This window comes from Festucalex cinctus, chromosome 12, assembly GCF_051991245.1.
Source record: "Festucalex cinctus isolate MCC-2025b chromosome 12, RoL_Fcin_1.0, whole genome shotgun sequence".
Classification (NCBI taxonomy): domain Eukaryota; kingdom Metazoa; phylum Chordata; class Actinopteri; order Syngnathiformes; family Syngnathidae; genus Festucalex; species Festucalex cinctus.
In genome coordinates this window covers 10,594,350-10,616,554 of record NC_135422.1, presented here as the reverse complement: position 1 = coordinate 10,616,554, position 22,205 = coordinate 10,594,350, and the positions used below count along the sequence as shown (strand labels likewise).

Sequence of the window (22,205 nt, the reverse complement as noted above, 5' to 3'; positions counted from 1 at the left end):
AACTGGGCGCCGAGATGAGCTTAATAATTGAAAATGTGATTGATAAGCAGCTTGTGCTCAGATGAGCGTCATCATGTGATGAGCTGTATCAACTTCATTACACGAGTTAGGTCAGACAGTTTATTTTTCTTTTTAGTTGACCGTAGGAAATCTTGTTCACATGCACATCACACACGCTCACCCCTTCCATTGTTGAGTTCAGCCATGTGAACTGTGCAGGTCGTGTTATTAATAGCAGCCCTCATGGCGACTTTTTTTCTCATATTCTTCACGTCACTTAACTCCAAGCGCTTCAACCAATCGGCTACAGGCACACACGCTCGCACACAGTCATACAATAGTCATCGCTGCCTCCATTGCCATTCTTCATACATAGATTTATATATTTATTTTTATATATATATATATATATTTTATTTTTTTTGCAGAACATGAACAATCAAATTCTGTAAATTCCTGTTGTGCGTAAGATGATGTATGCACGACATGGCTGTCAAAACAAAAATAATTAAAACAATGTTTTGATTAATAGTATTTTATTTATTAAAGCAAATATCTGACAAACTGCCTCCAAGGTAAATGAGATTTGGTATCTCAATAAATTATTTTGAAAGTCCTGTTTTTTTTCTCATGTTTCAAGTTATCATTTATCGTGTTTTGAAAATCATTTGTAAAGTAATAATAAATCACCACACACTAAAGCATAGTCCCAGTAAGCTGTTTTGCGCAAACTGTGTAAGAACATATTGTGATAGACGATATATTCTCTGTTGTTTTTAGTGAAAGGTCAGGGGGAATTAACGGTTGTTATTCAACGTCGTGTAAAGAACACCTTGAACACCGGCAGGCTGAGATTTAGTGCAAATGGGCCAAGTGGCTCAATTTACCCATCCTAAACAAAGCATGATCGCTATCAGCCATTTCTGGGAAGCGGCCAGGCCGTAATCATCTACAGCTGATATAGAAAGTCTACACACCCCTGTTCAAATGTCATGTTTATAATTGAGTTCACACTTAATGTGATCTTTTTGCATTTTTTTTCTTTGTTTTTGTTTTCGAAAATGAAATGTCTATTTGATGTTTGAAATGTGGTGTTTATTCAAGTGGATGACACACCTTGTGATTACTTGTAGCAAGGGGTCTGTTAGAATAAATATACTAAAGACTGGATGTCATTGTGACTCACTAGTGAGCAGATGAGTCGGTTAAGGTATGCAAGTTAGTTACCTCAAACAATTTGTGTGTAACATACAAGAAAATAAATCACTCACCACGTACATGCTGTGCTGCATCGTACTGTGTTACTCAGTGTGCGTTGTATTACTCCGTTTCTAGGGCAACGTCTCACCATTAGCGAAATTGAAATTGTAATGACTGACGCCGTGAGTGTGAATAGATATCCTCAAATTGTCTGTGACCAATTGCACACATCTTCCCATTGTTTTCGTTCCAAAAGGAGGGCAGTGAGAAAGAAAAAATCACATCCAGGGCAAATGCTATTACTTGTCTATTGTTGGAAATGGAATAAAACTCGTTCTCTTTCAGTTGGTGCAAGATTGGTTTAGTAAATAACAGAAGCAAATGTGTGTGCATGATCAAGCATGTGTGGAATCACTTCCCTGCTTTGTGTCCGCTCGTCAGTGAAAACACATCGGCAGGAAGTGGCCAATTATGATGACCTACATACGTGCTTACTGTGTGTGCGTGTGCGTCTCCGCTAGGTGCTGGAGAAGTTCATGTCTCGTTTGGTCCACAACCGAGTGATGGCACACAAGGATCTGCAGAGTCTGTCCAAGTACCAGCTCATCCTTGCCAGGGACCAGTTCCGAAAGAATCCCCCATCCCACATCAAGGTACGACTGTTTTCCACAAATGAACCAATACATTTCCTTATTCATTTAATCAAAAATGTTATTGAGAGCAATGTTCCATACACCACTAGTTTTAAAAACGGTATTCTGATCAATACAGTATTGTGTTTGTGGAAGATGAATTAAGCCGTCATATCCACCCATTTTTAGCAATCTCAGGGGGCGGCCATTTTGCCACATGCTGTCGACTGAGAATGACATCACAGTGTCTCATGTTTCCAAAATGCCATTGGCCAAAACATTGTTAGAGAAGCAGTAACCCAGGGGGTAATATTTGGGATTTTAAAAACCAGAATATGAGCATATTTGGGTTTTGGCGGGTGTTTACGTGATTATTGCTAATATTCTGGTTTTGAAAAGTTTATTGACTGCATGTTAATGCATGACCACTGTCTTTTACCAGTATTGAGTTGAGGGAATTTCTAAGATGGGAACAATATGATTGGCAGCTTGCAGAGTTGAGTAAATGAGCTGCCTCTGAAGTTAATTGGGGCCAGATTTTTCGCCTTCTCAGCACACGGAGACGGGAGGGGTGAGCAGTTACGATGAGGAGGTGGGAGGGAGCAAGACGAACGGGGCATTGCAAACATGGATGCCTCTTTGTTGTGGGACAGTGTGAACTTACCAAGAAGAATTAAAACAGAAGAAGAATGTTAACATTTTGCTATTTATTTGAACTTATTTGGTACGGTTCTTAATGTAGTAAATATTGTATATTTTGTTGAAAAATAAAATAGCTTGTTTTCAATGGGGAAAAATACTATTTTTATTTTCCCAAATATTTAAAAAATGGGAATTTTGGAGCTGTAATTTCAATGCCGTAGTTTTGCTCACGGTTATCATACCATCAGAATTTAATATCAGCCCATGCCCAACACACATAATCATCACGCTTGGTGCTTTGCAACACTGTCCTTACACTTGTCGCAGTACAGCATGGGGTGCCATTTTACTAAGAATGAGACCGGTGGCACGGCCACTTCCAAAATTACAACTACTTACCTTCAGTGTAATGATGAGTTGCATTTTTTATCGTTTTTTTTTTTTCTATGTTGCTATTACAGTACTAAAAATTATCAATGACATTATCAATTAATTAACTTGGACCAGAATTTTAATGCCATTATAGTCTACTCAAAAAAAAAAAAAAATGTCATTTAAGACCTACCAACTACGAGCAATTAGTGCTGACTGGCATGACACGGAAATACTCGCTGAAACACGCGCAGAGGTAATCCTTTAATGCTGGCTGAAATTAGGTCAAGGGAGGTGTGCTGACGTCTGGTGCGAAACATTGACGTCATGCATATAAAATAATTTGACATTTCAGGAATATTTTCCCCCGAGAGGTCTAAATTTTACAATTTTGCACGTTAAAAATGTCTGGAGGTCCCTGGAGTATTTCACAGTCCTGGCAGTTGTTTTTCACAGCAGTCTTATGTACTCACATGTTGCATCTGCAGGGATCACAACAGGGAATGCTGGAGGGAGACTTTGCCCTTTGCATTAGTCTGTATCATGGCTACGAGCTACTCATGCAGATGGGACTCAGGTCCCTGTTCTCTTACGTCCAGGGGATCATGGATGGGTCCCGAGGTTTGTTTAATAGATTCCTACCCTCAAGCTGCTTTTTTTGCACATCCTTTTCATTTCATAGCCGTATACTGTTTGACATCTCTATCCTCTGTTTTAGAAATGTCCCGGGCCAGGAATGAGCTGCAGAGGACTCCCACCTTTAAGGACCTTTATCATGAGATGGAGGCAAAGTTTGGAAAGCTACCTGGTATTTAACTCATTCACTCCCAGCCATTTTCACAGAAGCAGTCCCGTTCGCTCCTGGCTGTTTTACTGGATTTTGACTGATTTTGCAAGGCCCACAGAATATTGTGTTCTTTGCTATAAAAGCATGGAACCTATCAAAAGAAAGATTAAAGTCTCTTCTTTCATCAGGAAAAAAGGGATGTTTCTATCTGTTTCCGTTTTGCAGCAATTAGCATTAGAAGAGAGCTAAGTTTAATCAGTTTTCACAAATCTATTTAAAATTGTAAGTAATTGAGCTTTTTTTCTACATGGCCCTGGTTGATCTCCTTTGCTCTGCTGCCACCTGCTGGCCGTTTGTGTAATAACTACCATTTCTGCAACCGTTCTTTGCAGTTGAGAGCCTGCATCAAAGCCTTCTGTATTCTCTAGCATAAAAAAACAAAACAAAAAAAACGTATAAATACGTCTTTGGGACACTTAGAACATTAAAAAAAACACAACGTATTATACGTTGTTGGGAGTAAATGAGTTAAGTGATCCCCCCCGAAAAACAAACAAACATATCATTTAACGGTAGATTTATGCCGCAGGTGCTCGAGTGAGAGGAAAACCAATGGAGAGCCTTAGTAGCCGATGTACTTTCAGCTGGTTATTGAATAAAAACAAATTAGTCAAATACACAAATACATAATGAAAACACTTGCGAGGAGCATGGCGCAGACACAAACATGGAACTAATCTTGATGGCATTCACTAGGACAGGCTCCTTAAAGGCATACATCAACAATATACATATACGTGACTCAGCTTAAATTTGATTTATTTCTTTACATTCTCTTTTAATTTATCATTTAAAATGTTTTTATATTAATATTTTACAATACAATGATATTTCCCTTTTATTATTTTTTTTATGCAAAGCATACTTTGCTTTAGGAGCATCACCAGTGCTAATGCTAGCTGTCAATGTAAAATCCCAATAACAGGCTAATAGAAAATTAGCATTGAGTTCCAGGTATTAATTTTCCTTTAAATAATGACTAGTCACACCAAATGCTGTAGAACCACATGCAGACAGGTAATATAGCAATATGCAAAGGCATAGATTTTTTTTCTAATCTGTGAAAAACTAGTTACGTATATTAATGAAGCTCAATCACAATTATATTCTACTGTTATATAAATGCAAGCATGTACTTCATGCTCCATACCATGAATGCATGAAGTACATGCTTGCATTCATGGTACTACAGAAAGAGTCCATTAGGGACAACCGATATTTATCCTTATTTATTGTTGTTGTTGTTTTTTTTTTTAGTTTTTTTTTTTTTTTTATATATATATATTTAATATTTTTTTAAATAACAATATTTTTACTTTGTTTAAATTTTCTGGTTCTTTCAACTTAAATTTAAAAATGTGTTTTGGTAGCTACTAATAGTATTTTTTTTCCATAATTGCCCTTTTCCAGCGCTAGCCCCTGAGTGTTTTGTTGTGTTTAGTTCACTATTATACATTTGTGACAACTTTTATTACCTCTTTGTTTGTCATTGCATTCTAGAGATGTTTAATTGTTTTTATATTCCGATAGCTTCTTTATCCAATGATATTTTATTTATCCTGAGATTGAAATTTAATTGTTAGATTTAAGCTATTTTTGTATTTGCATGATCAATAAGAATGTTAAAATATTGCTGAATGGCTATGGGGAAAAACGTTTCAAAATCAGAAAGCCAACATTCATGAGCAGATGGTATTCAGCCGTGGTGATGAATGAGATAATGTCCTTTTTTTTTGTCAATTAATTACATCTTGTGATTCACACCCGTAGGCTCAGAAGAACCCTTCATTTATGGTCACCCCAAGCTACAGAAATTAGAGGACGTGGTGCTGCAACACTTTCGACTGTTGGTAGAGCGTGCCTCCGACAATAATGGTAATTTGCTCGTGGCATAATTCATCAATGCGATGACGTAATCATTCATTTAAATGGTTTTTAATGGCATGAAATTAACCTCCAGGTTCGGGAGCACAGGAAGTGAGCACACGGGTGATGATCTTTTCGTCATTTCGTGACAGCGTGCAGGAGATCGCCGCCATGTTGAACCGACATGCCCCGCTGATCAGAGTCATGACATTCATGGGGCAAGCGTCAGCAGGGAAAGGAGTCAAAGGTTTCACTCAGAGGGAGCAATTGGAGGTGGAGAATTTATTTCTCTTTATCATGATCACATCTCATCACATCATCCATTTTCAATGAAAAGCATGTCTTAATTTACGGTGAAAAAAAATAACACCAATGGCTTCTTTGTGTTCTTTGTTGATGGAATAAATATGGAAACTCACTAAATTTGGACACACGTGCTTTTCGTTGCACATAAACATAAGTTATGAATACTGAAGATAGCGCTCATAAATGCCACAGTTGTCAAAGCAAACTGCAGATATGGAAAAATAATTCTCCCTTGTGATTGTGAGCATCATACAGATGACAGCAGTAAGATTGGCGAATTCAAGAAGTCTAGCTATCATCTTCCGTTACCTTCCAGCAAAGCCCCGATATGGTTTTCCCTGCAATTATCAACCTATGAAAAGGGTTCCATATTTTGTCACTGATTAGTAGCTCAATAATATATTGCATCTGTTGCTAAATTGTTTTTAAAATAATGTGCAAAAAGTGTCTTGGTAAATTAACCAAGCAATACCATATCATTTATATTTATGCCTTGATCTATCTATCTATCTATCTATCTATCTATCTATCTATCTATCTATCTATCTATCTATCTATCTATCTATCTATCTATCTATAAGCAAATAAAAAAATGAAACTACAGTATGTACCTCCACTATTTAAAATGTATGTAAAAACAGCAGAATTTTGTTGTTGTTGTATGACTAGGTGGTGAGCAGGTTCCGTCAGGGTGGCTTCAATACGCTTGTGTCCACCTGCGTAGGGGAGGAAGGGCTGGACATCGGCGAGGTTGACCTCATCGTCTGCTTCGATGCGCAAAAGAATCCCATCCGCCTCGTGCAGCGCATGGGCCGAACTGGACGCAAGAGGCAAGGACGTATTGTGGTTATCCTGGCCGAGGGACGGGAAGAGAGGGTGTGTATTTTAATTCTAGTCCTAAACATCAGTGTGTTACATGTAAATTGCTGTAAAAAGGAGTAGTCACCTTGATTTCTGATGAAACTTAATTTTTTCTTTTTCCGTAATCTATCGTCATCTATCTGAGTAGTGTCCTTTTTCTTGACATAATTCCTTCTCAGTTCCATATCATCGATCGTGTTTATGATATTGAAAACAGTCATCTGGTGTTGGAGGTCCTTGATTAAACATTTTTTTTAAATAACATTTTTACATGGTGCCAGTATGAGCTTTATAAGCAGGTACTTATCTTCCCATAATAAAGATTATCTTGATAAATGTCCCAGGCACAGTAACACACATAAAATAAAAGTATTCTGTATCTATCTAAATCTTCACAATTATTAAAGTGTTACCATAATTTTCAATTAATTTTATGCCTGAAAATAAAACAATTGGACAGAGCCAAAAGATACTGTATGTTGATTGGTTTACTCAACAATGACTGTGCCACACTGACGCCAAGATACGTGAGAGCTTGATTCACCCAATCTGACGCTAATCAGGCCTGCATGTGGCCAGTGAAATTTAAATCAGCTTTCCAAAAACTGTTAATCATGGTTAGCTCATGATTTAACAAGAAGGAGCAGTTATTTTTTCACATAGCACCAAATAGGATTGGGTCCTTTTTTTCCATTACGAAATAGGATCCTCATTTCAAAGCTGCTTTTTTGTATTTACTTAGGTTGTTATTTATGCGCTATTAAAATAGGTTTGATGATCCGCTAAAAATATGCAAAACAATCAGGAAGCGGTCAAATTATTATTTTTTTTACAGCATTGTACAACCTTTCACCTGTTCTCAAATTTAAACTTCCTCTTAGACGTACAACCAGAGCCAGAGCAACAAACGCAGCCTGTTGAAGTCCATCGCGGGCAACAAAAGTGGCTTTCACATGTACCCCAACAGTCCCCGCATGCTACCTGACGGCATAACCCCCATGCTGCATAAGATGCACATCAACTCTGGCCAGTTTGACCACCGGGAAAGCAGCAGACGGTCTTCAAGGGGTCGCCGGTCGCATGCCCAGAATCGGGCCTCGCTAATCCACCCGCAAAACCTCAGTGAGTTATCGATGATTTGAGAGTCTCAGCAATAAGCGTAAAGTTTGCACTTCGGGGTTGAATGTGAGTTTTTTTTTTTTTTGGTCAGTTTGTCAGGCAGGCACCTCATCGGGAGGCTTCTTGAGCAGCACAGAGTATTCTCTGTGGGCGTCCACCATGAGGCTGGCTGAAGATGAAGCTCAACCAACCTTGAGGAAATCATCATGCTTCATGTCTCTACCACATGATGGACCAGCTGAGGTCTGTTTCTTGTCCCCCCCCCCCCTTTTTTTTTTTTTTTTCCTCGCTACTATTTTCTTGAGGATTGAAAAGTCAACTAAGATTTACAATAGAAAGAAAGTAAAAAATAGAAAAAATAAATAAAACTCACTCAAAGGTTAAGGTTCAAACTCACGACCTTCAGCTTAGGAGACTGCCACACTACCTACCACTGTTTGCGTTCCTCTAAGAGACCAAAGATCATTTTTGGTTTGTTGGAGTGGAATCAGCCGCAGCTGACATGAGCGATATACTAGCAGAAAGCAGGAGCTGCGTGGCTCAGGTAGTAGATCGGCTTTCTCCCTAGCTAAAGGTCGTGAGTTTGTTCCTACCTTGGGTCACTTAGATTCTTTATTTTTTCCAATTCGTCATTTTACTCTCTTCTAAATAGTCAAATTAACTCTACAGAATTTACTGTGTACATACTATATATAATATTAGCATAGGACAGTAGTGCTGATCTTCAATACACTCACAAGGACATAATGATAATGATGGTGAGGATGACGATATTTCTAATACAATTATTTGCTTAACAGTAATACAAATAAACTAAAAATACGAAAAATTTGTACACATTTCACTCCCTGAAAGCAGCACAAGCAATGACTATTTGAACACAAAAAGTGCAGCAACACATGTAGACAGACAACATAATACATGAGCATGTTCTTTTTCTTCTGCGAAACCAACTAATATTACTGCAACTTAATAAGCAGTTATAGTTGACTATTTTTGTATGTAAATGAACATTATACAGCCTCCTGGTGGCCAAAGTGCTCACGAGAACAATTTGCACAATGAATTAAAGCATGAAATTATGATACACAAATTATTATTATTATTATTATTATTATTATTATTATTATTATTATTTTTAACTTTTTATGTGATATTAATGTATGTTAAGAAAGTACAATACTATGGAGTGCCGGTTTTCTTATTAAAAATGTTTTGGGGTGTTTTAATGGGGAGTGGGACTGGGATGCATTAATGACATTTACATTCATTTCAATGTGTAATGATGATTTGAGATACGTGTGTTTTGAGTTATACGTGGTCACAGAACAAATACGTCGGGGTGCCTTAGATTTTTTTATTTTTTTTTTATTTATTTATTTATTTTTTTCTAAATGTGCAGTACTTGTAACTTTTTTTCCAGAAGTACCTAATGATTTGTCTAGAGCTTACTAACTAAATAAAACCCTTTTCTATTACAAAGGAGGACACTCCCAGAAACGGCGCGCCCGTCAGAGAGCTTTCTCTCTTTGAATGGAGGCATTGGCAACATCGGGCGCTTCCGACCCATGTCGTTGATCACTCCTTACACTGCCAGAATTTCGTTAAGGTGATGCAGCTCATCGACAGTATGCGAGAGGAAAACGAGGTGAGGTGTTGTATAAAATAGTCCTTCAAAGAATGACGCATTAGATCTCTTGACTGTTTATATAATAAATCGATCATGTGACATTGAAGCATCAAGAATCCAATTTGTTACTTTTACAAAATAAGCTTGCACAAGCTGGGGTGCAGGGGTGGCGGCGCAGGAGTAAAAAAATTTTCTTAATGAAACACAAACTTTCTTCTTTCTTTTTTTTTTTTTTTTTTTTTAAGAGCTCAGAATTGTTCATTCGGTAGTCTTACCGATTCAACGTCTTGTCATCATTGCTCTTTTCCTTTTTTTTTTTTTTGTTTTTTTTTTTTTTGTTTTTTTGTGTGTGTGTATGTGTGCGTGCGTTTGCGTGCGTGCGTTTGCGTGCGTGCGTGCGTTTGCGTGTGTGCGTTTGCGTGCGTTTGCGTGCGTGCGTGCAAATACGTATAAATTTATACTCATTCATTCACCTAAAACCTTATAAATATCCCATTACCCTTCGCCTTAACCAGGTACTTCAGAATCTTGCCAGAGTCGTGAGATTTAAATGGTCAGGAGACCAGAGAAAAGGTCAGAAAAAAAAGAAATAAAGAGAAAAGAAAGGTAAATCAAAGTGACATCCAGCACCGACCAAACACTTCCTGCCTTCCCCATGATTACAAAATCAAAGTCTTACGCCAACCCCGGAAGCCTCTAAATTCCAGCAAATTTAGCGAGATCTCAAGAGCCCAGAGGAAAAACTAAAGAGAGGAAGGAGGGAAGGATCGATAAGGCAGAGTGAGATCAATAGAAGCCAGTACATCCAATCCATCAAAGTGAAGTCCAGCACCAACAAGACCCCTCCTGCGTGGTTACAAAACCGGAGTCTTATGCCAACCCCAGAAACCTCATACTTCTAATAAATTAAGATCTCAAGTGACCAGAGGAAAAACTAAAGAGAGGAAGGAGGGAAGGATAGATAAAGAAAAGTGAGAACCACAGACACCAAACTTTCTTCTTTCTGAGTTTCATTAGAACATGTGACTTTAATTTGGGTTAAGTAACTACAGTCATTCTTTTGACCTAGAAGGCAAATTCTTGACATGACAAACAAGTTCAGTGTTTTTTTCTACGTCAAGATTCAATTGATAGTAATGATTCAGTTAGCTTGTCCGAGTGTGTTCTTGTTTTTTTCCACTCAAGCAAACAACTGCTTCTCTTTTTCGACAATTAGTCGCTTTGCTCGCCCAGATTTTTGAGTCTTGTTCCACAGGCATGTTGACATTTTAAAAACAAAGCAGATGAGTTATCAGAGCTAATAAAAACTTGCCGTAAGATTCATTGTTATCATCCTAAATGACATAATTCGCAGCAGGCTTGAATGTGGTTTGTTTTACATACTCACAACAAGTATTAGCCTGGTCCTGACGTTTCATATCGGAGGGGTAATTTAATCACATGGTTGCTTTGTTACTCACCACCTGATGTTTGTCCAGTTGCACTCATATTTCAGAAGATTGGGCCATCAATAAGACTGCTGCATCGGTCCAAATCCCCAAAATTGGGTCAGAGATTATAGTAAAACCCAGCTTTTGTTTTCCCTCCGTGAGTCTTGGCTAAACAAGGGATGGAAGCAAGGTAGCCCACCTGTCAAAACAAAACAGGGACAAGTGTCTGGTGAACTGGGTCATAGTGCACAGTCATGAATTGTTTCGGTTTTGGGGAATTGTTTCCATGTGACTGTAAACAAGTTGTGTATATGTGCTACAATTTTGTGCTTCTCTTATACCTGTGCTTGTGTGATCTGGAAAATCTAGTTCTATCTTTGCTTCTTTCAGATGTGCAAGATCCCTGTTAGACAGACCAAATGTTAGACAAATGAATCCAACCCGACCCAGATCTAAAGTGGCTAAGTCGGAATCTGACTTGATTTAATTTGCACAGTGCATCCACAGAAGACCATGGCAGGTTTCATTGTTGTCTGCTAAGAGCAAGAAATTCCACAGTGACTGGACAATTGGAAAAAAACAAAAACAAACACTGTTTGGTGTGACGACTCTTGATTTCTGTAGTCAAATCATCAAGGCCATTCACATAGCTGACTTTTGTTCGTCTGATGTGGAGTCAGTTACCATTGGCAACCAGGCCTGGGTGTTGCCTGCTTGTCACTGGTTCAGGTGGGTTTGCCTGAACATGAACAGGATAAGACCGATAGAAAATGGATGGAATTTGGATCATTGGATGGAAATTTAACTGCATGAATTCCTCAGATGACTTGGACTGTATCAGATTTCTTTGGTGGCTGGCATTTTCTTGGACACAGCATTGTTTTTAAGGCTTAATGACGACATTGTACTGTGTTGTGACGCTTACTTCTAATTACAATAACCAAATGATGAAATCAGATACTGGAAAAGCAAGTATAGAGAATAAAGTTTTTTTTTAAGTTTGCGTAGGTGGCGGGGTATACTGTGGACTGCTCGCCAGTCAATCACATTACACATATTGGTGAATAACCATTCACAGTCCACAGCTATGGACTATTTAGAGTCGCCAGTGATCCTAGAGAGGTCCAGAACCATTTTGAAACATACAGTATTTGCTTGACACGGGCTACAATGTGCTATCCTATCCGAAAAACAGCAAAAGTAATGTATCTTTTTATTTTGAAATAAAAAAATAAACAAACAAACAAACAAATAATTAAATAAACCTAATTAGGAAATACATGCTTGTTGGATGGTGATGATGTGTACCTTTTCATTGGCATTTCAATGGTCGTCAGTTATACACAGCTCTGTCTGTCACTATGCTTGGCTGGCATTGATAAATGAACACATCAGGTACTTTTGTAGTGAATACATAATTTTCAAACCAGTTAAGTGAAATTGCATAATTTCCTGCGGCACATGCGATGGCGTGCCATGGCACAATAGTTGCGAATCACTTGTTTGACAATGTTGTCGTATGTTCGCGGAACTATGTAAAACCTAAAGAAACAAAGAAAAAGCAGGTTATTGTCATATAAATAAAAAGATAATTTCCAGAATATCTTTGTATCAATGTTATAGTTTGTGTTAAACTTTTTTTTCTTTTTTTTAATATTTACTTAAGCACCAAAAGGCTCACAATTGCACTTCTTTCCATGTTCCATTCCGCACGTCTTATCCCCTGTGAGCATAACTTTAAGCCATGGCTTACTTCCGTAGCTGGAATTTGCAGGGGCCTTCTGACCTATTGCTCTAGAAACACGGTTGCACGTACACAATGCTTAACCTTTCTTATTCCCCCCCCCCCTTTTAAATCCCGCTGACACACTTTTCTCCCTCCCTTTCGAAAAGCCGGAGGTGGTTTTTCCACTCATTTGGAGACATTTTCTGTCTGGCTTGGCCAAGAAAAAGCGCACGCTGTGTTTTCCGCAGCTCGCTGTCACGCTGATCTTTGTGATCAGGAGACGCAGGCCCATACAGACAGACGGGCCTCCTTGCCTGTGATTATGCAATCCTCCGAAGTGTTACATAAAACCCGGAAGCTGGATCTGGGTCAGGCAGTGATGACCTAGATGGGGATGAGGGGAGCAGGAGACTGCAAAAACAGACTCCAAATTACTAAACTATTTTGAGAGAATAACAGACAAAAACGACAGTTTGATTATTTTTTTAAACTAGCCTTTAGTTGTATTATATAAGGCCATAAAAATTGCCCTAAAATATTTTGCCATTATTGTGAATCCATCTAATTTAGTGCTTGTTGCAGCTTTACATTCATACACACATAGGCAAAATTGGTGGTACCCCACTTTAAATAAAATGAAAAAAAAAAATAACAGTAAAAGAATAAAAAGTAACATAAACAATACATAACCAGGATAAAAATGATGGTACCCTTAATATTTTGTTGCGCAACGTTTTGAGGAAATGACTGCAATCAAATACTTGGAATTTTTTAATGAGAATTCTGCACCTTTATTATTTTATTTTATTATTTTACTTTGTTATTTTGGGACAACTCTCTCCTTCGCTTCTTCTGGTCATTTGTGTTACACACCACTTCACCAAACAGCACAGTAACTGTAGTACTACTACACCCATTAAATAGGCTTACTTACTTATTGTGACTCCAATTGTGATGCACCCTGGTTGAACATGTCCCGATGGTTAAATTATTTTCAATCTTTTCTAGGGGTACCATCATTTTTAACCAGGTCTTCATTCGGAATCATTACTCTGTTTTATAAAATAATTCTTTTGAACCCCAGTTCAAAAGTAATATCTAATTTTGGTTAATTTTCATTATTAAAAAAAATCTATCTAATTACTATACTATTGTTTTTTTTGTTTTGTTTTGTTTCCACTATTTTATTACGGTACTTTTTTTCATTAACAGAGGAGTTCCAACAATGTTACCAGTGTGTGTAAATAATTGCAGGTTAAATGCACCATTTATGCACACAAAGTAATTGTTTTCTGTAATTGTGTTGTTAAATACCGTCCCCAATTCTCAAAATGTGTAAGACAGAACATTACACTGAGATGTTTTATTGTATTTGCTGACAGTTCAGACAAGTCGAAACCATGAAAAGAATTGTTCACCTGTGGCACTTTGTTCATTTTCATAAATCAATCGCTCACTTTTACAACATATGCAACGATGCTTTTCCTGTAGATCCCAAGTTGTTGAAATGCGGCAAACACTGGTGCTATGCGAGCCGAGGTAAAGGTGTGGAAAGTCTGATGTGGTTGGTGCAATAATGCCGCACATATTTTAAAAAGTTACACAAGCAATACAAACTGCATTTTGTTTATTTTTATCTGCAAGGCAAAAGTGTTTCAGTGGGTGGAGATCAAAACTTGGACTGTTCGTCACGGTAATACGTTGAACTTGCTGTAGGATGGGCATTACAAAAGCTGCACTAACAATACCTCCGTACAATTACTGCTCATACTCTCTAAATTACCGTCTTATTATATCCTAATGGGGAAGCCCCAAGGCACATTTAATTTGTCTGTCTGCCGCAGAGTTTTGTTAAACAGATTTTATGTTACATATGCAGTATCAGTATCAAATGGTCATCTTACAAAGATGCCTTTAGACCTGTTATTAATGAGTTATACTTAAAGTGCTACATAAACTACAATGGCAGAGAGCCCAAACATATCCATCTGATGCAATGGTCAAGATTATGACACTCAGCAATACATATTACAATAAAAAACAACTTTTTCACTGCAGCTCTGTGACCAATACAAGCAAATAACAGTGAAAGGTGACAAGTTATGCTTTTCTAAATCAAGTAAGAATATGTAATTGTACGGCACATAGACTTGAACATATACTGTACTTGTAGGAAATAGATATTGAGTTAACTAAAAGTCTAAATTACTGATGCTAAATTGTAATGGTAATGAAAACAGAGTTCTGCCTAAAAAAAGCTGTGGACTTTGAAGCCAAAGATTCAGAGTGTCCATGGATCCTTAAAAATTCTTAAATCGAATGTTCCAAAATATAGTCATTGATTATCCTTAAAAAAAGTGATGCTTAATCCTTAAAACCACCATTCCAAAGGTCTTCCAAATCCAATCAGTTGTCAAACAAGCTCATCCTTAAGATATGAGAAATATTGTTGCAAAATGTTTTGAAGAAATATAACTGAGTTCATACACCCCACTCACTTTAACATTTACTACAACAGAGGTCTTAAATTATGTTTTGTTTTAATCTGTAAATACTCATTTCATAACCAGCCAAATAAAAATGATCAAAACATTGATTGGCAATTGTTAGTTTAACATTTAATTAACTAAACTAAAATGCTTCTAATTATAGTTGCACTTTGAATTGGTGTACATGGCACTTCTTCACACTGGGAGGCGTTTAGGTTACGCTTGTGATCATTGAACATCTCAATCCAAACAGGAAGTAAGGCACGGTTGACTTTCATAGGCTAATATTTGGTTTTAGAACTGGCAACATTGAGAACAGTTTAATAATCCATTCCTGTCACACCTGATACCGCTTCAATCTTTCAACAACCATGTGTTACCTCCCCACCACCTCGCCTTTCCAAGCCTCCCCTTTCATTTTGCTCTGTCCTCACGACGGGCAGCTTCCTCCCACTGTTTGCTCTTTCCTTGGTTCCCTGCTGCTGTCAGGGGAGGGTGCCACTCCCCACAAATTAATTTCAAGTCGTAGTTTGCAAGCATGACAGTTTTTTGGCAATAACTGTGTGTGTGTGTTCACTGTCAGATTGATGAAATCAAATTCAACAAGACGAAAATGGCGGCCTTGTGTAAAGGAACACTTTCTATAACCGATATTGTGTGGCTTTGTCTACATCGTTGCTAGATAGCCATAAACATGTAAATGCCGCATGTGCCAATAAAAAGGGTGGATTGCTAGCGTGGCGATAAAGTCCAGAGGTTGATTGTATTCATGTGTGCTTTTCTGCAGGAGGTCTGTGCTTATGAAGAGGAATTATCGTCTTATCTCAATAAAGCTGGCGCCAAGAGCCATCTAAAAAAGATAACGAAAAAAAAATGCTCCAAATCTATCGAGCAACCAGTGGCTGGTTTGGAACTCCAAGGAAGCAACGAGGAAGCAAAGAATGCGCAAGGATTAGTTGAGAAACTGAAGCCTCATGTTGATATACCTCATTTAAACAAAGAGGGGCCCGACCTTACCAATGAAGATGTCATACAATTAGATTCCCCTGACCCTGATGAGGTGCTGACCAATAGGGAGAGTCAAGATGATGTTGAACTTCAGGCCATGTTTTATCTCCCCAAATGGGATTCCTGCCCTCCCACTTGTGGCATCCCGGGAAAAGACGAGAACCTGAAAGCCATCCTGGCAGACGTGGCTGAGCTCCTCTCCCGATCACCGCCACCTCACGTGGATTTAGACGCGTTAGCGGTGGACTCAATAGGCCCTCCTCTTCCTGATCCGTTCCATGTCAGCTTCACCTTGGATGTAGATGAAGATGATGTGATTGATTCTGATAACGAGGCGGTGTTGGATGCACCAGGAGGTGAGGAGGAAGAACTGCAGTCTGTCAGTAGCGAAACCTGGGATGAGATTTTTGACAAAGAAGGCGCAAACGAAGCTCGAGAAGCTGAAAACCACGAGCAGAGTGCTGTCGCAAGGAAGGAAACATCGGAGGATTCGCAGTCTGTTTGGGAAGCCCACCCAATGGACGACAGCATGGACCTATTTGCAGACGATGACGCCTTCCTGCAGATGACCATACCGGATGTCGGCACCCCTGAAGGCGGCGGCACGTGCCAGGCTTCCCCCAGCGCGGAGGACGTCACCACCAGCACCACGCACACATCGGCTCACTTGGATCAGTGTGACGCAGGAATAAATAATAAAGCAGCAGCATCGTCGTTTGACAGCTTAAACTTTGCTGTCAATTTTGACCTTGGCTATTCCCTGGAGGACTCAGAGGAGGAAGAAGAGGCCGTGTCATTGAACACCACCTTCCCGCGGCCTCCACCTTCCCGGCAGGAAGCCTCGCCACATGCATCCAGTTCAACCACACCTTACAGCTTTTACAGACCCGCTGCACCTTCACGCCAGGACTTGTCCAAGATCTCCACGCCTTATATGCCGCTGGGACGGAAGACCACTCACCTCGCATCGCCGTTGACGTCCATGGCAGGCCCTATGCCGTCTCCGGTGGCGTCACCGGGTTCCACCGGGCCTCGCGCCGTTCGCCTGTCTCTCAGTACTCTGAAACGAAGACGACCAGAAGATGGTAGAAAGTCAGCAGTGGAAACGCAGAATGAGAGTGCCATTGTGTCCAATTCTGACGATCATCAAGGTTTGTTTACTTTTGCTAAGTGGCTTAGGAGTTACTCTTATTTTCTGGTGTACTGTATTTGTGAGGGCCGCTTATTTGACTCAGCTGCGAGAGGAGTAGGCTGGGTTCTTGAGTTTGCACATGCTCCATTCATTTGCGGTCTGGATGCAGAGGGGTGAACATCTCCTGTTCTGGATTGGAGCCTCCACTTGTCTCATAACCACAAAAAGTGAACAGATTTCTTTTTAATCACTTTAAATACAAATAGTCATTAGAGGGGTTGGAAAAATCTCTTTACTATAGCCGCACTGTTGCTAATTTGGTAACACTGAGTAGCCACTCACTTCTTCGCAGCGCACTTGTTCTACCGTCCTTGGTCGTCATGGTAATAAAAGTATGAGAGACAGAACTGCCCTTTGCTTTTTTTTAACCTTCCATTTGGGGAAAAATACAATCTAAATGTATCATTATACTACAAGTCCATTACATTTAAATGGAAAGCAAGAGAAAATCCAAATCTCTCCTAGTGGCGTTCCACTGTGACTATGAAAAGTCTATATACCACTCTTCAAATTCTAGATTTATTTATATATATTTAAAAAAAAACAAAAAAACATGTATCCAAACCAACTTTCGAGATGATTTTTTCCCCTAGCTCTCCAGGTTACTTTACTGATAGAAAACTTTGAAATGATACATCTAATTTCTTTTATATCACAAAAAACAGGGGTGTGTAGACTTTTTATATCCCCTATGCTCTGCTGTAGGTGAGGTTTGAGTTTCAAAGTTTCTATTACGTTGCCCTACAATGTTTCTATTCTTGCATTTTCTTTTAGTGGAGTGCACCATAGATAGCGATGATGATGTTGTTGTCTGCAAGAGAAGACATAGCAACAAGGTCAACCATTTGTCATCTCCAGAGGCATTGGTGAGAATATCAACATGCTTACGCACACACTTCATATGATCAATGGTTAATGTTGTTGCTCATATATGGTAAGAGGCAAAGGAACAGATCTCAGAGTGAGCAGTTCAGTTTGTTCAGGCAGTCATGAGGAACATCTAGTTGTCATGGCAACCAGCATGTAGTAGTTAGAATGTTTTTTTCCCCCCTAAAACACTATAGCAGAGCGCTGAAGTTATTCTGGCAAAGCAGGTCCTCTTGATGGCTTTTTACTGACGTACATGTCCAAAATATGTTTTCGTCTTCCAGTCAAACATCCTCTCTGATGCCGACTCGCCACTTATGAGGAGGAAATGTGTGACAGCACTAAACACGGTGAGATGGTCTTCATATGATGATGTCAATGCATTGACGCCTTCACACATCAGCTGACTTGTGTCTCCAGTCTGAAGAAACACAAGCCGACGATGATGAGGATTTCCAGACCGAGCGTGTGCCTGCATGCAGAAAAGCGATACAGACAGTCCATCAGATCAACACCAAGGTGTTACATTTGTGTAATAAGAAGCAACCTGTCAAATGGCACATTTTCCTTCTTAAATGCCATGTTTATAATTAACACCGGTGGCATTCTCCCGTCATTGTTTGTGTTTCTTTCCAAGCGTAACAAATGTCAAAAGGGGCGTCTGTTCCTGGACGAGGAAGCAGTGCTGTCGGAGGACGAGGATGGTGCGGCGGTTTCGTCTGACGAGGAGGAGGGAGAAGATCAGAACTGCTCTCTCGATGGCTTTGTGGTGGACAATACACACCTGTCTCAGGGACTGAATGGTAGATTGCCATGGTTACTGACAAAAGCATGTTAGGCCGTTACAGCTTCAGGAACTCTTTTAACAGGAACCCATATCGCCCACTCCTTAAATGAATGAGAGGTCTTAATATAGGATCAAAGCTGCCTTAAAAATCTTAAAGGAGACCTTTTTTTTTTTAAACATCACCAATCTCCCCACACGATTGTGATAATTATCGTATCGTGGGCTTCATTTCGTGATATCGTTTGGATATCATTACATCCCTATGGCTAGACATAGATGCCAGAAACCTAACTATATGGATACATTAAAAAATCAATTTTACGTAATATATCCCCTTTCTTACCATTTAAATGTAGTTTATTTCAACATGTAGATGTATACCAATGCTGATTGCTTACTGATCAAGTAGATTTTTCATTGTCGTGTTCTATCATTTCACAATACAGAGTTCAAACTGACAAAAGAAAAAACACACACACCAACACTGACTTGTTTTGTTGCTGTAGTTTTTCCTAGTTCCCATGTGTTGGCCAACCCAGTTCTAACTCACTGATCAATTACTGTAAGAGGCTTGTCTCAATACTTTCGTCCACACTCTGATGCTCCCGACTCTTCTTTTCTGTTAGACTCTGAGATGCGCGGGATTTACTTGAAGTCGGTGAGAAGCCCGGCCGTCCCTGGAAGGTTTAAAATGTCCTACAAAAACCTTCACAACACAGATATCTTCTCCCAGGTACTGCAGCATGCACACCTGTATAATGACATCCAATAGAGAAGTGCTGTGTCAACAATTGTGCCTTTACAAAGTTATTAATGCTCAGTTTGGTTTAACACATAATGCTACGGAAGAGGATTACGGCCAGGGAAGAGAGAGAAAAAAGTTTGGCAGGATTCTCAGAATTGTCAGAATTCTGAGAATAAAGTGAGAATCCTGGAGACCTAAAGTCAGAATTCTCACTTTAAAGTCAGAATTCTTGTTCTCAGAATTCTCACTAAAGTCAGAAATCTGAGAATAAAGTGAGAATTCTCACTAAGTCAGAAATCTGAGACTAAAGTGAGAATCGTGCCAAACTTCTTTCCCCCCCTCTCTTCACTGGTGGCCCTAATCCTTTTCCATATGATGGGGAGGGTTGCATCTTTTACATTTTTTTTTTCATTGCTGTCACGTCAACACAAGTCAAATTTGTATAAACCGTTAAAGAGAACACACGATTGGCCTCCACTTTTGTTTCCAGGTGCCTGATCAAGACGAGACCTACAAAGAGGATAGTTTTGTCGTGGGAAGCCAAGAGGAAGAGGAGGAGGAGGTTGAGGAGAGCTCAGAGGAACCTGTGGAGTTGATGCCAGAGGACTCTTACGTGGACGGGAGGAAGCAATACGCCACGCGACGGCGCGTTTTCTTGCACAAAGCCAGAGCGAAAACCGCCGCTTTGGCGAGGGTGGCCGGATGTCGGGCGGAGCCGAGGAGCAAATGTGGCCGTGTTCTTCGCTTGGTAGATTCAAGTGAAGAGGAGGAAGGAGGAGATGTTTCGGAACCCCCAAAGCCCGTCAAGCTTCTGCCGCAACAGGAATCGTCTGCTTCTCCTTCTTCGATCATCACATCCAAGCTGCCAGTGCTCAGCGGGGGACTCGGAGAAGAACAGCAACAAGAGAGGTAACATCTGAAGAATTAGTAGGGGGGGGGGTGTTGCTGATATACACTCCCACCCGGTTGATAAAATATTTTTGGACATATATGCTCCACTATAACTTTAGACCAACAATCAAAACACTCAAGTATTTGTATATGAAATTATATGACAGAGATGTTGTTTTTTTGTTTGTTTTTTTTTTGTCATCAATGATGGATTACAAAACCATCTTACTTGACGTATAAAATATTGTCAGTCCCTCATCATTTAGGAATAACCCCTCCCATGCACAACTCATGGAATGCTTGTTTCCTCCTGCAGGAGTCACCAGAGGATAGCCATTGAACATGCCCTTTCTGACCAGCTAGACTTCGAATCATCTGATTCACTTGAAGCATCCAAGAAACAGCCTCAGGTACAAAAAACAAAAACACTTATAAACAAAACAAAATACCATATTTACCATATTTTCTGGACTATAAATCACATTTTTGTTCATAGTTCTTTATTAAAATTAAAGCTTGGGCTTGGCAACCAGAAATCTCCGTTCCCTAATTGTATTGAAGGCAGAAAATGAGTTCCGGTTGGAAACAAGTTTTTCTTTTTAGTTTAAAATGGCTTGGCCTAATTACAATCATATTGTGGCCAAAAGGTAGAATCCTGGTTGGTTATTGCACATTTTGGTGCTGTAAATGGTCAATGTACAGTTTTCCGCTGGCGTTAGTTTAAAAAAAAAAATACCCGCAATACATGAAATCTGTGAAGTAGCTAGCTTTATGTTTTACATTTATTATAAATATTTTACTGAGATTGGCTGGCATCCAATTCAGGGTGTACCCCGCCTACTGCCCGAAGCCAGCTGAGATAAGCTCCAGCACCCCCGCGATCGTTGTGAACAGTAAGCGGTCAAGAAAATGGATGGATGGATAAATGTTTTAAGGCTCTAAAAGCCACACCGTTGATACACTTTTCTCATCGAGGCATTTACATTTTCTCTAATTTCTCTCGTTTAATCGTTCTCAATGTTCAAACCTTAAGAAATTTATAAAATAGGTACATTGCTGTAAAAAATAAAATAAAAAATTCCACAAAACAGCGAGGCCGTGAAAAGTGAAGCGCATAAAAGTGAGGGAACACTTTAGATGATATGCATCACACATTAGTTGCCATGACTATAATATTCCTTCAAATTCTATTCTACTTTTTTTGGCGGTTGGCAAATACTTTTGGTGTATTCCTGCCACCTTCTGTAGCATGCAGTATCCACCACAACAAACATTTACTGCTCAGAGTAGGCCAACAAAAAGAGAAAATAACTACCCAGGATTTTACCTTTGGCCACAATGTGGCGACAGATTCGAGTTCAGGTAATTTTAAAGTAAAAAGGAAACCTTTTCCGTAGTTAAAGCGGAAGTTTTGTCCAACCGGAATTTGTTTGCTTCCAACAACACGGTAAGGGGGATGGGAATTTTGGGGTGCTAGTCTGAGCGCTAGTGTTCTTTGTCTCGGTTTTTGAAAACTAAATTTCCCCTCAAAATGCGACCATACGGTAGTTCATAATATAGAAGCACTTTTCTCTCTCTCTTTGTTTTTAAATTTT

At 39.3% G+C, this 22,205-nt stretch overlaps 1 protein-coding gene across 1 annotated transcript in view; it reads left to right on the top strand.

The window, feature by feature from the left end:
* Positions 1 to 22,205, top strand: part of fancm (FA complementation group M) — a 39,975-nt gene that overhangs the window by 15,007 nt on the left and 2,763 nt on the right. The window contains exons 5-21 of the mRNA XM_077537876.1: positions 1,722 to 1,853; positions 3,335 to 3,467; positions 3,565 to 3,654; positions 5,464 to 5,568; positions 5,654 to 5,832; positions 6,535 to 6,741; positions 7,608 to 7,848; positions 7,937 to 8,088; positions 9,329 to 9,493; positions 15,908 to 17,279; positions 18,095 to 18,186; positions 18,472 to 18,537; positions 18,608 to 18,706; positions 18,825 to 18,990; positions 19,601 to 19,707; positions 20,210 to 20,628; positions 20,927 to 21,020. Coding sequence (XP_077394002.1) covers positions 1,722 to 1,853; positions 3,335 to 3,467; positions 3,565 to 3,654; positions 5,464 to 5,568; positions 5,654 to 5,832; positions 6,535 to 6,741; positions 7,608 to 7,848; positions 7,937 to 8,088; positions 9,329 to 9,493; positions 15,908 to 17,279; positions 18,095 to 18,186; positions 18,472 to 18,537; positions 18,608 to 18,706; positions 18,825 to 18,990; positions 19,601 to 19,707; positions 20,210 to 20,628; positions 20,927 to 21,020 — 3,819 coding nt within the window. The remainder of the gene's footprint in view (positions 1 to 1,721; positions 1,854 to 3,334; positions 3,468 to 3,564; positions 3,655 to 5,463; positions 5,569 to 5,653; positions 5,833 to 6,534; positions 6,742 to 7,607; positions 7,849 to 7,936; positions 8,089 to 9,328; positions 9,494 to 15,907; positions 17,280 to 18,094; positions 18,187 to 18,471; positions 18,538 to 18,607; positions 18,707 to 18,824; positions 18,991 to 19,600; positions 19,708 to 20,209; positions 20,629 to 20,926; positions 21,021 to 22,205) is intronic.